Consider the following 16454-nt stretch of genomic DNA (forward strand, 5'->3'; position numbering starts at 1 on the left):
AATATGACCAGGTGACTACAATGGAGGGAGTGAGGAGCAAATTTTTGAGAATACACTCACAAAAGTAATTTTTTGTTTTGAGACAGAATCTCACTGTTACCCAGGCTGGTCTCAAGCTCCTGGGCTCAAGAGACTCCTCAGCCTCCCAAGTAGCTGGGACTACAGGTGTGTGCCACCACACCCACAGCTTTCAACAAGAGTAATTTAAATAATGGCCCATGGACTGTAAGCAGAAGAGGAAAGAAGAGAAGACATGGAGGAATTAAGAAATAGTGAATTTTTAATTATATGTCTGTCTGTCTCCACCCCCACCTCATTTCAATCTTCTTGAACAGAGGAATATATTGCTTCAGGTATTCAACTATCTGGCCCAATGCTTAGCAGTTAAGACATTCTTAAAGATCCATATTTTCTATAATGAATACTATTTACTGATTTAAACAATAATCGTAACTGAGCTGAAAAACTTCCTCATTACCCATTCTCTGTAGTCTGATTTCACTTATTCTTTTTGTTTATCATCAATGACTTTTGCTAAATCCACACTCTATTCCCTAAACTCCCGGCCTTTCCCTTCTTAGTATTTCCTTCTCCCATGACTTTTTTTTTTTTTTTTTTTTTTTTGGTACCAGGGATTGAACACAGGGGCGCTTAACCACCGAATCACATCCCTGTCCTTTTTTATATTTTATTTAGAGATAGAGAGTCCCACAGAGTTGCTTAGGCCTAAGTTACTGAGGCTGGTTTTGAACTCTAGATTCTCCTACCTCAGCCTCCTGAGCTGTCCCATGACTTTGATGACACTATTTTTTGCTTTTGACTTCTCAAACTATTCTTCCTCTTTTTCCTGAGCCAAACACCATTATTCCCTCCAAAAAAAATTTTTTTTCCTTCAGTCTCTATCCTATTTTCCCACTACACACTCTTCTTAAAATCACGTTTATGGGGCTGGGAATGTGGCTCAGTGGTAAAGCGCTTGCCTAGCATGTGTGAGGTCCTGAATTCAATCCCCAGCACTGCCAAATAAATACATATATAAATAAACAAGTAAATCCCATCTATTCTACATATTGTATACCTGGTTCTTTTTATGGTCCTATACTCTTTCCTAAGCATTAAACCCACATTTCTAGCTATATCCTTAACACATTTTTACCTGGCAATTTTGGAACAGCTAAACATCAACATATATCCCTTCTTTTTTAATAGAACAACTGCTCCCAACTTTCCTATTTCTATAAATGGCACTTTCATTCAAAGCCTAGCAGCTTCTAACCACAGTCATCTTCATTCTATGGCCAAACTCCTCTCTTTTGGTCTGAACTCCACATTGGCTTTTAAGTCCTCAACTCCTTTCCTTGAGCCACTATCCTATAAAATTATGCATTCAATCATTTGATCATATCTTTCCTTTGTTTGAAACCCTTTATTTGTTTATTTATTTATTTATTTATTTATTTATTTTTATTTATTTATTTTGCACCTAAAAATACAATTCAAATTCTTTCCCATGGCTCATTAAGCTTTCTAAGATCTTGCTCCCTCTTACCTTCAGCTTCATCACCTACTACTCTCTGGTTCACACTGTGAAACAACCACAAAATTGTCTTTGTATTCATGTGATCTATTAAACTTTCCAAAATCGGTGTCTTTGCATTTTCTGTTCCCATTCCCCGGAACGCTTTTCTGGCTGACTCTTTCTATTCATTAGTTCTCCCCTTATGCCCTCCTTCAACTCCTTAACCCCATATTCTCTGTACATGTGCTCCCTATATTGTGCTTTATATACTACGAAGTATTCTCTCTCCCCCTGCCTCTTTTTTGGTGTGTATGTCGGGGTACTGGGGACTGAACCAAGGGGCGCTTTACCACTGAGCTACAACCCCAGCCCTTTTTATTTTGACACAGGGTCTCAGTAAGTTACCAAAGCTGGCCTCAAACCTGTAATTCGTCCACGTTTCGCTCCTAAGGCACCACTGTGCACAGGTCATTTTTTTTTTTTTTAATGTGTCTCCTTTGTCTTCTCAGCCCTCTTTCCCCACTAAGAATATACACACAAGAAGAGAGAGGCCACCTCTGTCTTGTTCATCATTTTCTTTGTCTAGTGCCTAGAACACTGTGGGTACTCAATAACCATTAAATTATTAAAGAATAAATCCTATTCTGAATCACCATTATCTCTCAATTTGTAACAGCCTCCTAAATCTTTACTAGTACCAATCCTCTTTTATTTTTTTATTAAAATAGAGTGATTACAACTTCCCTGCTGAAAAAAATGAAATAGTTCCTCCCTGCCTACCTATAATATTAAATACAAACTCCAAGTTTTAGAATTCAAGGTGCTTTTCAATTTGACCCCTTTCCAATCTTCTAACCCCTACCACTTCCTCCTCCTTATGAACTTTATCCTCTAACTAAATGGGTCTCTATCTCAAAAAATATGTCGGCAATTTCCATATCTTTGCTTCTACTGTAATTTATTCCTGCAACTCCTCTCCTCTTTTCTCTATGTCCAAATCTTTCCCCTTCTTCAAGCTACAATGCAAATCCAATTTGCTCCATGGAGGTAACCTTTCTATATTCTCTTAACAAAATAAATCCTTTTCTTCTTTCAGTCCCCAAAACATATTGTTTGAATCTCTGCTATTAGTGTAGTTCATTCAAAGCAGTTTTCTTATTCCCTTTGTCCTCACTAGCCTATGTGATCCTTCAGACAGTTTTAATTCATTGTTAGATGCCCTGCAGAGTAACAAGTACTGAGCTGTAAGCATTTATTAAATTTGGTTAAGACTATCCTTTTCTTCCTAGCAAAATCTATCAAAACCCCCTTCGACTGTTATTTTCTCTGAGAAACCCTCTTTGTCTTATTTAATCTGTCCATTCAGATTATTTACTGACCACATACTATATGTCAGATGTTATGCTAGATATGTGAAAATCTTAAAACATTCTTAACTGATAAATAAACAAAATGTTTATAGACATATAATAAAATATTATTCAGTCTTAAAAGTAATGAAATTCTGATATGAGTAAACCCTGAAGATACTATGCTGAGGAAATAAGCCAGATATAAAAGGATAAATATTGTATGAGTCTACTTATATAAGCTACTTTGAATAGTCAAATTTGTAGAATAATGATTACCACACATTAAAGGCAGAACTCTGATATAATACTTAGCATACTGCATTAAAGTACAGTGTATTTGTCTTCTATTCCAATATTACACACTTGTATTATAAACTCTTAAACATAAAACTTTGCCTTATACAGATCCATATTCCCAATCCTTTCACAGTAATTAGTATAAAGATAACCCTCTATATTTTACACCTGATCAACAATAAAATGACTGCCTCAAAAGAAAGATACTAGCTCCCCATATCCAGAAGATCTTATGGCTCTTTTTGAGAAAAACTAGTCAAGGAATTTCTATATCCAGAGAAAGCCAGTTGAATTAAATTAATCCCTTCCAATTGTAGAACTCTAGCATAAAATTTTCAAGGTAGCTCAAGACTAGAGAGCAGTGAGGAAGATCCTTTTCTTGTCTTTATTCCCAAGGAGTACTATAACTTCAGTTGTTGTATAAACTCTGCAGGCTCTTTTTCTCATCCATAGATATAAAATTGTTGCTTTTAGTTATGTGTAATTAGGAATCTAGATGAAAAATACCATCTTTTTTTAAAAATATTTTTTCTTTTTTTTTAATTTATTTTTATTGTAAACAAATGGGATACATGTTGTTTCTGTTTGTACATGGAGTAACAGCATACCATTTGCATATTCATACATTCACATAGAGTAATGATGTTTCATTCATTCCATTATTTTTTCCTTCCCCCCCACCCCTCCCACCTCTCTTTTCCCTCTATAGTTGTCAATGGACCTTTATTTTTTTTTTAATTTATTTATTTGTGGTGCTGAGAATGGAACCCAGTGCTTCACACATGCTAGGCAAGCCTTCTACCACTGAGCTACAACCCCAGCCCTAAAATAGCATTTTAATGTGATATTTAAATCATTTTTCAAAACTTTTTTTAGGCAGACACAGTGCTATACACCTGTAATTCCAACAGCTCAGAAGGCTGAGGCAGGAGGATCATTAATTCAAAGTCAACCTCAGCAACTTATCAAGGCTCTAAGCAAGAACCTGTCTAAATAAAATATAAAAAAGGGTTGGGGATATAGTTCAATGGTTAAGCACTCCTGAGTTCGATCCCTGGTGCCAAAAAAAAAAAAAAGCCTTTTTTTAAAAAAACATTTTCCAAAGCCAGGCACAATGGTATGTATCTGTAATCCCAGCTACTGAGGAGGCTAAAGTAAGAGAAGCACTTCAGCCCAGGAGTTTGAGGTCATTCTGAACAACAGAAAAGAACTTGAGGTATGGCTCAGTGGTAGAATACTACAGTGCAAAAGGCCTTGGATTCAACCCCCATCATTGCTAACAAAATAAATAAATAATACATATTATAAAAACAAATTACAAATCTTTATTGCAAATGACTATTTTAATCGTTAAAGTTAAATATGGATATAGAGCTAATGCAGTTTTTTTTAACCTCTGTTTAATATATATCCTATCTCTAGAAGTGTAAAAAGTCATACATTTACCATTTAAGAGATTCTAATGTACCCACATGGAAGGATGGCACCAGCTGAGAATTGCTTTATCTTCTACATGTATTTATTCATCAGCCAAAATTATATTGAGTTCCACTTTCTAAAGATTGTATTAAGGGGCTGGGGTTGTGGTAGTGTGCTTGCCTAGCATGTGTAAGACACTGAATTTGATTCTTAGAACCACATATAAATAAATAAATAAAATAAAGGTTCATCAACAACTAAAATATATACATATGTATAAAAAAGACTACATTAAGGAAAACAATAGGATTACTGGAGAGATAAATCCATTAATAACCTTAGGCTATCCCCATGACTTCTACACTTTGTTAATAAGGTCAACTGTATTCTTCTTATTCCCATATTAGGGATTTTAGCCTTTTCATTTTTTGCTATATAAAAAATTTGCCATTTTTACTACCCTAAGACTTCATCTCACCCCAATTAGAATGGCAATTATCAAGAACACAAGCAACAATAGGTGTTGGCGAGGATGTGGGGAAAAGGTACACTCATACATTGCTGGTGGGGTTGCAAATTAGTGTAACCACTCTGGAAAGCAGTATGGAGATTCCTCAGAAAGCTTGGAATGGAACCACCATTTGACCCAGCTATCCCACTCCTTGGCCTATACCCAAAGGACTTAAAATCAGCATACTACAGAGATACAGCCACATCAATGTTCATAGCTGCTCAATTCACCATAGCCAGATTGTGGAACCAACCTAGATGCCCTTCAGTTGATGAATGGATAAAGAAACTGTGGCATATATATATAATGGAATATTACTCCGCCATGAAGAATGATAAAATTATGGCATTTGCAGGCAAATGGATGAAATTGGAGAATATCATGCTAAGTGAGATAAGCCAATCTCAAAAAACTAAAGGACGAATGATCTCACTGATAAACAGATGAGAACATATAATGGGGGGTAGGAGGGGTTAGCATTTAGGGTTAGGGTTAGGTTTAGGGTTAGGGTTAGGGATAAGGAGGGTGGTAAGAATGGAGGAAGGAAGGACTGTATAGAGGGAAAAGTGGGGTGGGAGGGGTTGGGGGGAAGGGGAAAAAAATAACAATGAATCAAGCAACATTGCCCTATGTAAATTTATGATTTTTAATTAAAAAATTTGCCATTTTTATATAAGATATTCAAATATTACTGTACAGAAATAAGATTTTTTTGTGGTGCTGGGGCAGAATTAAGATTTTTAAAAAAGAAAAAAGCCAAACAACTGATAATTACATATCTGAATTAAATAAAAATATGAAAATAGGCTTATGAATACTTAAATAAAATACAGAATTCTCCATAAACCCTGAACTAAAATAATACTAGGAGAATGCTAGCCAAAATGTACTTACCTCAAAGTCAAAGTATAATCTCCCTGCATTTTTGTTGAGGCATCTCGGACCAAGAAGGTACCATCTGGCATATCCCGTAATTTGTCATTTACCTCCTCCCTGAAGAACAGAATTACAGGATTTACAGGAAAAATGAAAACACTTAAGCATTAGTTGTGTTCATATGATATTACCAAGATGTGGGGCCAGGGGAGTGGGAAAGATGGTAGAATATGACTGACATCATTAACCTAGGTACCTGTATGATTGCACAAATGGTATGAACTCTACATCATGTACAACCAGAGAAATTAATAGTTTTGCTCCATTAGTGTACAATGAATCAAAATGCATTCTGCTGTCATGTATAACTAATTAGAATAAATAAAAATTAAAATTTAAAAAAATGAGTTTTTAAAAAAACTGCACTCAACCAATCATGATGGTGAATGCTTGTAATCCCAGCAACTCAGGAGCTGAGGTAAGAGGACTGCAAGTTCAAGGACAGCCTCGGCAATTTAGACAGACTGTCTGAAAAAAAGAAAAAAAAAAAAGGACTGCAGATGTAGCTCAGTCATAGAGTGCCCCCTGGATTCAATCCCTAGTACCCCCTCCTCAAAGAGAAAAACCTGCTCTCAACTATAGTAAAATTCTAGTTACCTGGAAATATCTCCCCAATACCATTCTGCATCCTGAAGAGAAATGGAACTGTCCTTCATTCCATTTGTAACTGCTGAAGTCATTGGCTTAGGTGGCTTTGGTGGAAGAGCTAGAAGAGAAATGAATATCATTTTGCGTATATAAATTACTATTTGTTTTCTCATTTTTTCAGTCAGCTTTTTCTGGGTATAGAACCCAGGCACACTTTTACCTCTGCGCTACATCCCCAGCCCTTTTTCATTTTATTTTGAGACAGGATCTCAGTAAATTGCTCAGTTGAACCTGAAATTTGGTATCCTCCTACCTCAGCCTCTCAAACTGCTGGGATTACAAGCCTGTGTCAGCATGCCCAGTTCAGGAGCAGTTCCTTAACCAAAAAATATTAAGATTGAAATAGTTTCTCTCACCCTGCACAAAACTCAACTCAAAATGGATCAAGGACCTCAGAATCAGACCAGAAATCCTGCATCTTACAGAAGAAAAAGTAGGTCCAAACCTTCACCTTGTTGGCTTAGGATCAGACTTCCTTAACAGGACTCGTATAGCCCAAGAAATAAAAGCAAGAATCAACAACTGGGATAGATTCAAACTAAAAAGCTTTCTCTCAGCAAAGGAAACTATCAGCAAGGCGAAGAGAGAGCCTACAGAGTGGGAGAAAATCTTTGCCACTCATACTTCAGATAGAGCACTAATTTCCAGAATCTATAAAGAACTCAAAAAACTCTACACAAAGAATACAAATAACCCAATCAACAAATGGGCTAAGGAAATGAACAGACACTTCACAGAAGAAGATGTACAAGCAATCAACAGATATATGAAAAAATGTTCAACATCTCTAGTAATAAGAGAAATGCAAATCAAAACTACCCTAAGATTTCATCTCACCCCAATTAGAATGGCATTTATCAAGAACACAAGCAACAATAGGTGTTGGCGAGGATGTGGGGAAAAAGGTACACTCATACATTGCTGGTGGGGTTGCATATTAGTGCAGCCACTCTGGAAAGCAGTATGGAGATTCCTCAGAAAGCTTGGAATGGAACCACCATTTGACCCAGCTATCCCACTCCTTGGCCTATACCCAAAGGACTTAAAATCAGCATACTACAGAGATACAGCCACATCAATGTTCATAGCTGCTCAATTCACCATAGCCAGATTGTGGAACCAACCTAGATGCCCTTCAGTTGATGAATGGATAAAGAAACTGTAGCATATATATATAATGGAATATTACTCCTCCATGAAGAATGATAAAATTATGGCATTTGTAGGCAAATGGATGAAACTGGAGAATATCATGCTAAGTGAGATAAGCCAATCTCAAAAAACTAAAGGATGAATGATCTCGCTGATAAGCGGATGAGAACATATAATGGGGGGTAGGAGGGGTTAGCGTTAGGGTTAGGGTTAGGGTTAGGTTTAGGGTTAGGGTTAGGGATAAGGAGGGTGGTAAGAATAGAGGAAGGAAGGACTGTATAGAGGGAAAAGAGGGGTTGGGGGGGAGGGGAAAAAATAACAATGAATCAAGCAACATTGCCCTATGTAAATTTATGATTTTTTATAAAAAAAAAAGATTGAAATAGTTAACTTGGTGCAGCAGTTCACACTTGTAATCCCAGAGACTCAGAGCAGGAGGATAACTAGTTCAAGGCCTCAGCAATTTATTGAGACTTTGTCTCAAAATTAAAAAATAAAAAGGGCTAGGGAGGTAACTCGGTAGTAGAGCACCCCTGGGTTCAATCCCCAGTATCAGGGTAGGGGAAAATTTTTCAGACAATTATCAATCAAATTAAGTGTTATTTATGTTTAATGCTATCCAAAGAAGGAGTCATTTCGGAACTCTACCAATAATTGCCTAAAATGTAAAAATTTCAAGCTATTTACATTTTTTCCTCCTTATAAAAGTGACCTTTAATTCAATAAAACTGTACTATGGTCCAAAAACACAGTAAAGCCCCTTCCCAAACAATTCATTCAAAAGTTACTAAGTAGGCTGGGCATGGTGACATTCACCTATAATCCCTGCAACTCTGGAAGCTGAGACAGGAATATCCCAAGTTCCAGGTCAGCCTCAGCAACTTAGTGAGACCCTGCATCAAAATAAAATATAAAGGGCCGCAGATGTAGCTCAGTGGTAAAGAGCCCTGGGGTTCAATTCCCAGTAAAAACAACAACAAAAACACTACCGAGAAACAAAAAACAATGGGAGAAAATTTTTGAAAATAACATCTGATAATATATCTGTAAATATTTTTTAAAATACAGATAAGAAACCTCTCTAAAATACCTGAAGAATTCTTGAAACTCAGTAATGAAGAGCAAATGACCCATTTTAAAAATGGCCAAAGGATCTACATAGATGATTCTCTAAAAGAAGATATACAGATGGACAACAAGCTGTGTAAAGATGCTCAACATAATTAGCCATCAGAGAAATGCAAAACCACAAGGATACCAGGTCACACCCAGTAAGATGATTTTAATTTAAAAAATACAGTAATAACAAGTGTGAGTGAAGATGCAGAGAAATTGGAACTCTTATACACTGCTGTTGGGAATGCAAAAATGATGCAATTTCTTGGAAAAGCAGTCTGGTAATTTCTCAAAAGGTTAAACAAAGAGTCACCATATGACCCTCCAATTTCACTCCTATGTACATATCCTCTAAAATGAAACATACATCCACAAAAATACTTGTACGTGAATGTTCACAGCGGCACTACTTATAATATAAAAAATGGAAATAATTCAAATGTATCGACAGATGAATTAATGATATAAAATATGTACACATTAGAATATTATCAATAAGAATTGAAGTACTAATATATAATACAACATTGATAAAACTGAAAACATTACACTAAGAAGTCACATATTATATGATTCTACCATCTAAAACAGGCAAATCTATAAAGCTAAATTAGATTAATGTTACCTAGACTAAGGGGCTAAGAGGGAATAAGACATCACTATCAACATATACAAGATTTATTTTAGGGTAATGAAAATGTTCCAAAATTGGTTGTGATGATGATAGTACAACTCTATGAATATAATAAAAATCATTACATTATACTATGTGAGTGGACTATATGTTAAGTGAATTATATATCAATATAGTTGTTAGCCAGACACAGTAGAGCACTCAGATAATCCTAGCTACTCAGAAGGCTGAGATAGGAGGATTGCAAGTTTGAGACCAGACTGAAGAACTTGGCAAGATCCTGTCTCAAAAAAATAATAAAATAAAATAAAAGAAAAAGAAAAAAAACAAGGGCTAGTGGTATAGCTCAGTGGCAGAATATTTGCCTAATATGCACAAGGTCCTACATCTGATCTCCAGTATGACCCCCCCAAAAAAATTAAGAATCAGATTTAGGTACTTAATTAAAATCAGGAATTCATGGCAGATCTCAGCCCTCATACTCTTATCCTGGGATTTGGGCGTAAATATTTTGTCTCCAGTCTGGCTGGGGCACACCTAGTTTTACAAATCAAAGGCTCTCTCTGAAATATAACCCAAACTTTGTAGCACTTTCTTTGAAGGGTGTTCATTTTCCCACACCTCCATACTCTGGGCCTCTTAAGCTCTGAGTTTCCCTAGATGGACCTCTCTTTTCCTTTACCACACCTTAAAATTGATATTTCCTTGTCTCTCTTTTTTTTTTTTTTCAGGTTTTTTTAATTTATTTTTATTGTAAACAAATGGGATACATGTTGTTGTTTTGTTTGTACATGGAATAACAGCATACCATTTGTGTAATCATTCATTTACATAAGATAATGATGTTTGATTCATTCTGTTATTTTTTCCCTTCCCCCCACCCCTCCCACCCCTCTTCTCCCTTTATACAGTCCTTCCTTCCTCCATTCTTGCCCCCCTCCAACCCCCCATTATGTGTCATCATTCGCTTATCAGTGAGATCATTCACCTTTTGGATTTTTGAGATTGGCTTATCTCACTTAGCATGATATTCTCCAATTTCATCCATTTGCCTGCAAATGCCATAATTTTATTATTCTTTATAGCTGAGTAATATTCCATTGTATATGACAGTTTCTTTACCCATTCATCAAGTGAAGGGCATCTAGGTTGGTTCCACAGTCTGGCTATTGTGAATTGAGCCGCTATGAACATTGATGTGGCTGTATCTCTGTAGTATGCTGATTTTAAGTCCTTTGGGTATAGGCCGAGGAGTGGGATAGCTGGGTCAAATTGTAGGTCCATTCCAAGTTTTCTAAGGAATCTCTACACTGCTTTCCAGAGTGGCTGTACTAATTTGCAGTCCCACCAGCAATATATGAGTGTACCTTTTTCCCCACATCCTTGCCAACAACTACTGTTGCTTGTATTCTTGATACTCGCCATTCTAATTGGGGTGAGATGAAATCTTAGGGTAGCTTTGATTTGCATTTCTCTTATTACTAAAGATGGTGAACATTTTTTCATATGTTTGTTGATTGCTTGTAGATCTTCTTCTGTGAAGCGTCTGTTCATATCCTTAGCCCATTTGTTGATTGGGTTATTTATATTCTTCATGTAGAGTTTTTTGAGTTCTTTATAGATTCTGGAAATTAGCGCTCTATCTGAAGTATGAGTGGCAAAGATATTCTCCCACTATTTAGGCTCTCTCTTCGCCTTGCTGATAGTTTCCTTTGCTGAGAGAGAGCTATTTAGTTTGAATCTATCCCAGTTATTGATTCTTGCTTTCATTTCTTGTGCTATGGGAGTCCTGTTAAAGAAGTCTGATCCTAAACCAACAAGGTGAAGATGTGGACCTACTTTTTCTTCTATAAGATGCAGGGTCTCTGGTCTGATTTCAAGGTCCTTGATCCATTGTGAGTTGAGTTTTGTGCAGGGTGAGAGATAGGGGTTTAGTTTCATTCTGTTGCATATGGATTTCCAGTTTTCCCAGCACCATTTGTTGAAGAGGCTATCTTTTCTCCATTGCATATTTTTGGCACCTTTGTCTAGTATTAGAAAATTGTATTTATTCTCTTCTTATTCTATATACTCATCTACTCCCATAGCTTCAAACAATTTCTAACTTCTGGATCTTTTCTAGATTAGTGTTTATCTAACAGAAGACACATGAGGTATTCATTCGATAAAATATATTTTGAGCACTTAATATGTATCAAGTACTGTCGTACATCAAACCAGTGAATTAGACCAGTGCTTCTCACATTTTAATATGTGCTTAAATCTTTCAAGGGCTGGGGGAGGTCCTATAAAATGCAGAATACGATTTGCTAGGTTTAGGTTGGGGCCTGGGAGTGCATTTCTAACAAGCTCCCAGTTGATACCATTGTTGATAGAACGTCTCTTTAGACGGCTTCTTTAGGGTGAAGAAAAAAAAAATCATTCAGGTGGAGTACAGTAGCTAAAATATAGTACATACTTGTAGTTCTTCACTCCCTCTGTAAATCACTCCCAATTAACAATAAAATACATTTTTAAAGGTATAAACACAATAACAAAGGAATTAGGAAACAACAGAAAATAGCAACACAACTTTAATACAGGAAATGCAACCTGATGAATTTGACTTAGTAGAATGCAAAAAATGAAACCCAAGCCTAAAGAGAGAAAATCCAATCAAAAATAATCTGTTCATACCACTGCACCCTGAAAAGACCAGGAAATGAAGGCACAATATAATTTTGAAGAGAGGATTGAGGGATGGAGCTGAAAACAGAACTAGCTGAGAATATTGAAAGAACAGTTAGGCCCTCAGTTTTTCTCCCCAACACTACCAAGCAACCAAGCAGCTACCCGTTTCTCACTAGACAAAGGCTGCCTGTCAACGCACAGAAAAACAATGAGAAAAAGTGAACTCAGGGAACACCAACTACAGCTAAGAATAGGGGTGAGCTTTTTATTGACAACAGCATAATCAAGGAAAAGTCTACCAAAGAATAGGTGCCTGAAGCCTCTTTTCTTCCCCTGTTCTCTGAACAATGAGCTGTCAAGTTACATCCCAGGCAGAAGTTACTGAGATTTTTCTCTCGAGAAACTGACAGGACCTCCAAAAAAGACCTAAAATATTGATATTTTGGGATGACCCAATGAAAAAGGTACTCATCATCTTATCACCATTCAGCAAAAGGCAAGTTAAGAAGTTTTACGCTCTTGCATGGAGCTTCAAATCTGTTTAGTGTATATCATTCTTAAAAAAGAACAAACCTCTTTAAAAGAAGGAAATTTTGACACACTGTACTGCATGGATGAACCTTGAAGACATAATGCTAAGTAAAATAAGACAAATACAAAAAGCAAAATATGTGATTCTTCTTACATGAAGTTCCCAGAACAGATCAATTCATAGAGACATAAAGTAATGGCACTCGCCAGGGGCTTACAGGAGCAGTGACAGGAGTGTTTAATAGATACAGAATTTCAAATGGAGAAGATGAAAAGTTCTGGAGATGGATGGTAATGATAGTTACAAAACAATGTGAATGTACTTAATGCCACAGAACTTACACATTTAAAAACTGTTCAAATATCATGACCCTAAGTACATGTATGAGTACACGAATGGTGTGAATCTACAGTGTGTACAACCATAGAAATGAAAAGTGGTATCCCCATTTGTGTACAATGAATCAAAATGCATTCTGTAAAAATAAAAATATTTTTCACATTGGCAAAAAAAAAAAAGTGAAGACAGAGAAGACTCTGCTGTGAAAACAAGATTTCTGGAATTTGAATAAATTTGTCAAATGCGAAAAAATAATAAAAGTTGTTAAAATGGTAAATTTTGTAATGTACATTTGCCACAAAAGAATAAAAATAATTTTTTTTTAAAACACCAGACATTTGAGGAAGACAGAAAAAGAGAAAGAAAAAGTACTTGGAAGTAAACAGTCAAGGAGAAGAAAACTTCACAAATACACAAAAATGGTATAATATCTTCAGATATATAAAAGGAAATACTGCATCTATAAAACACACAAAAATCGATAATGAAGTACAAAGAATGAGAGCACTGCCCCCCCCCCCATGGTGCTGGGGATTGAAACCAGAGCCTTGAGAGCACTTTTTTAAAAAATATTTTTTAGTTGTAGATGGACACAACACCTTTATTTTATTTATTTATTTTCATGTGGTGCTGAGGAAGGAACCCAGTGCCTCACACCTACTAGGCAAGTGCTCTACCACTGAGCTACAACTCCAGTCCACGAGTACTTAATATATTAAAGTTATGGCAGATTAAAAACAACAACAACAAAAAAACCTCAATTGTCAAGCTGACAAATAAAGTGGAAATCTCCCAGGAAGTGGAACAAAAAAGAAAATAATGAAAAACAGGAGAATCAGGATGAAAAATAAGAGAGTTAGAAAATCAACCCAGAAAATCCAATACTAAACTAACAAGGAGTTCTAGAAGACAGGAAGCAAAACACTTAAGATAAATAAGAGAAAAAAAAATTCAGACCTGAAAAACATACATTTTCAGAATTAAAATGCCCACACAATGAATAAAAAAGACCCAAAACAAGGCATAACCCTGTGGAATTTCACAACATGAAGGAAAAAGAGAAGCCCTGGGCTTATAGGTATGTACCACCAGGCCTGCCTCTCCTACTTTTACTATAAATTTTGTTGTACTCTTTCTAAACTATAAACTCAAATTGCTTTGATAAACATCAAAATTAAATTAAAAGAAACCTATGGTTTATTCTGGGTCTACCACTTAAATCAGAGTTAGTAAAACATCTCACCTTTCTAAGCCTTAGAAATGGTATATTGAAACCCGTAGGTTACTAAGTCCTGATTATGTTTACAGGAATTTTGCAAGCCATTGTCATACATAGTTATCATTAAAAACTAAATCATAAGTTCATAATTAAATACATTTTATAAAAAATAAAGGTAATAAATACTCAAAACTCATCATTTCATTAATATTTTGCTATATTAAATTGTACCACCTATGCTTTTGAGGTTATTTACATCTGATGAATTTATATAATGGAAATATTTTGTGCTATGGGGCATCTCTTTGAAAATTTGCTTTATGTATGCTGCACTGGTAATTTAAAATCTATTACAGTGGGAACATTTGTACTTTGGAAATCAGCAAATGTTGCACATCAGAGTTTGACTTATTATTGTATTGCTTATTTACCAGGGATTGTGATACTTTTTGCCTATTTTTGTAAGACGAATACAATGGTCTTTAGATCTTTAAATGGTTGTAAACACACACACACACACACACACACACACACACACAGAATACACAGAATACCCACCCCTCCCCCCAGCTTATCAGGTGTGGTGATCATACCTATAATCCCAGCTACTCAGAAAGCTGAGGCAGGAGGAATCCCAAGTCTAGCCTCGACGACTTCATGAGACCCTATCACTAAATTAAACAAATAAGTGAAAAGGGCTGGGGATGTAGCCCAGTGGTAGAGCACCCCTGGGTTCTCTCCCTAATACCGAGCAAAATTTTAAAAAATGAAGCATTAGAGACCATGCAAGGCCTGTGAAGGCTAAATTATTTACTCTCTGGCTCTTTACATAAATGTGTCCATCCCATATCTAGACTTAAGAAAGTGATGGAGGAAATGGAGGAAATGTTAATCCATTGTAGTAATATTCACTTCTCTGAACTTGATGGTTATAGCTTCAGTGCAAAAGCAAAGTAGATGGTGGTCAAAACCAATCCATATTCCCTCACTTATTCCCACCTACCCTATCCTGACAGAGGGCATCACTATGCATTTGTTAAAATTCACAGAACTGTACACCAACAAGAGTAAATTTTGCTGTATGTAAATTTAAATTTTTTAAATTTTGTGTGGAACTTTTCTAACAATGATACCTTGGCCCAAATCCCTGGAGATTCAGATTCAGTCAATTCAAGATGATACAGATAATGCTGTTGTTGTTATTTTTAATACAACTGGTAATTCTGATAGTATACTAGAATGAGAACCTCTTTCCTAACCCACAAATGTATTCTTTTATCTCTACATCTTTCTCACTCCAATTCTCCGACCATTCTTTCACTTCATTGAGATGTCCATTACTCAGGACTTACGTTTTTATTCTATGCTGGTATTTATCCCTAACAACTTTCATCTCTTTTGCCTCTCTTATCCTCCCAACTGCACCTGCCTGCCAAGATCCCAAACACACAGATCATTGTCATACTTTTCCACTCTCTCCCTAGCTAGGGAGTTATACCATCTTCAATTTGGTTTCACTAGTAGTCTCCAACCGAAGTGGACCCTCAACACAATCCACAGTCTTTCCCTAATTTTCTACTCTCCCCATTCTTCATTATGGCTACTTCAAACCTCTGCCTTTTCAAACATCATTTTACACTTTCCTCACTCATCTTTGGCAGACTCAGCTCACATCCTACATAATAGAGTGTGAGCAGAGTTACTTCAGTTTCCTATAATTCACCTATAAATATATATGCCTCTACTCCCATTTTTTTCTTTTTTATCTAAATTAGTCCCTCTACCAATGGTTCTAGATCTCATGTCCTTTCTACCAGAGGGATTATAGTCCTCTAGTACCCTGAGATCTTTAGACTCTCCAGTTTTACTGGATCCTTTCCCAAAAAGTTATAAATATGCCCAAATCACTTAATGTAGTCCCCCTGAGACAAGTGATTCTTTGGGGTTATAAACTCCTTTTGAGAACTGATGAAAAAAGTTTTAAGTCTTCTCTCAAAAAAATTGCATATACACAAAAATGAGTATATTACACGTAACACTGGAGAAATCTACAAATCTCAGGTTAAGATCCACACTTCCTCTACTTCCTTCATACCCAAGCTTTTCGCAA

The 16454-nt window shown here is 36.1% G+C and overlaps 1 protein-coding gene across 2 annotated transcripts in view; it reads right to left on the reverse strand.

The window, feature by feature from the left end:
- Positions 1 to 16454, reverse strand: part of LOC306647139 (phosphatidylinositol 3-kinase regulatory subunit gamma) — an 86278-nt gene that overhangs the window by 30588 nt on the left and 39236 nt on the right. For both annotated transcript variants that reach the window (XM_079116156.1, XM_079116157.1), the window contains exons 2-3: positions 6632 to 6740; positions 5993 to 6091 (exon numbers count right to left, since the gene is read on the reverse strand). In XM_079116156.1, the coding sequence (XP_078972282.1) occupies positions 5993 to 6091; positions 6632 to 6740 (208 nt within the window). The remainder of the gene's footprint in view (positions 1 to 5992; positions 6092 to 6631; positions 6741 to 16454) is intronic.

This window comes from Sciurus vulgaris, assembly GCF_902686455.1.
Source record: "Sciurus vulgaris genome assembly, chromosome: 1".
Taxonomy (NCBI): Eukaryota; Metazoa; Chordata; class Mammalia; order Rodentia; family Sciuridae; genus Sciurus; species Sciurus vulgaris.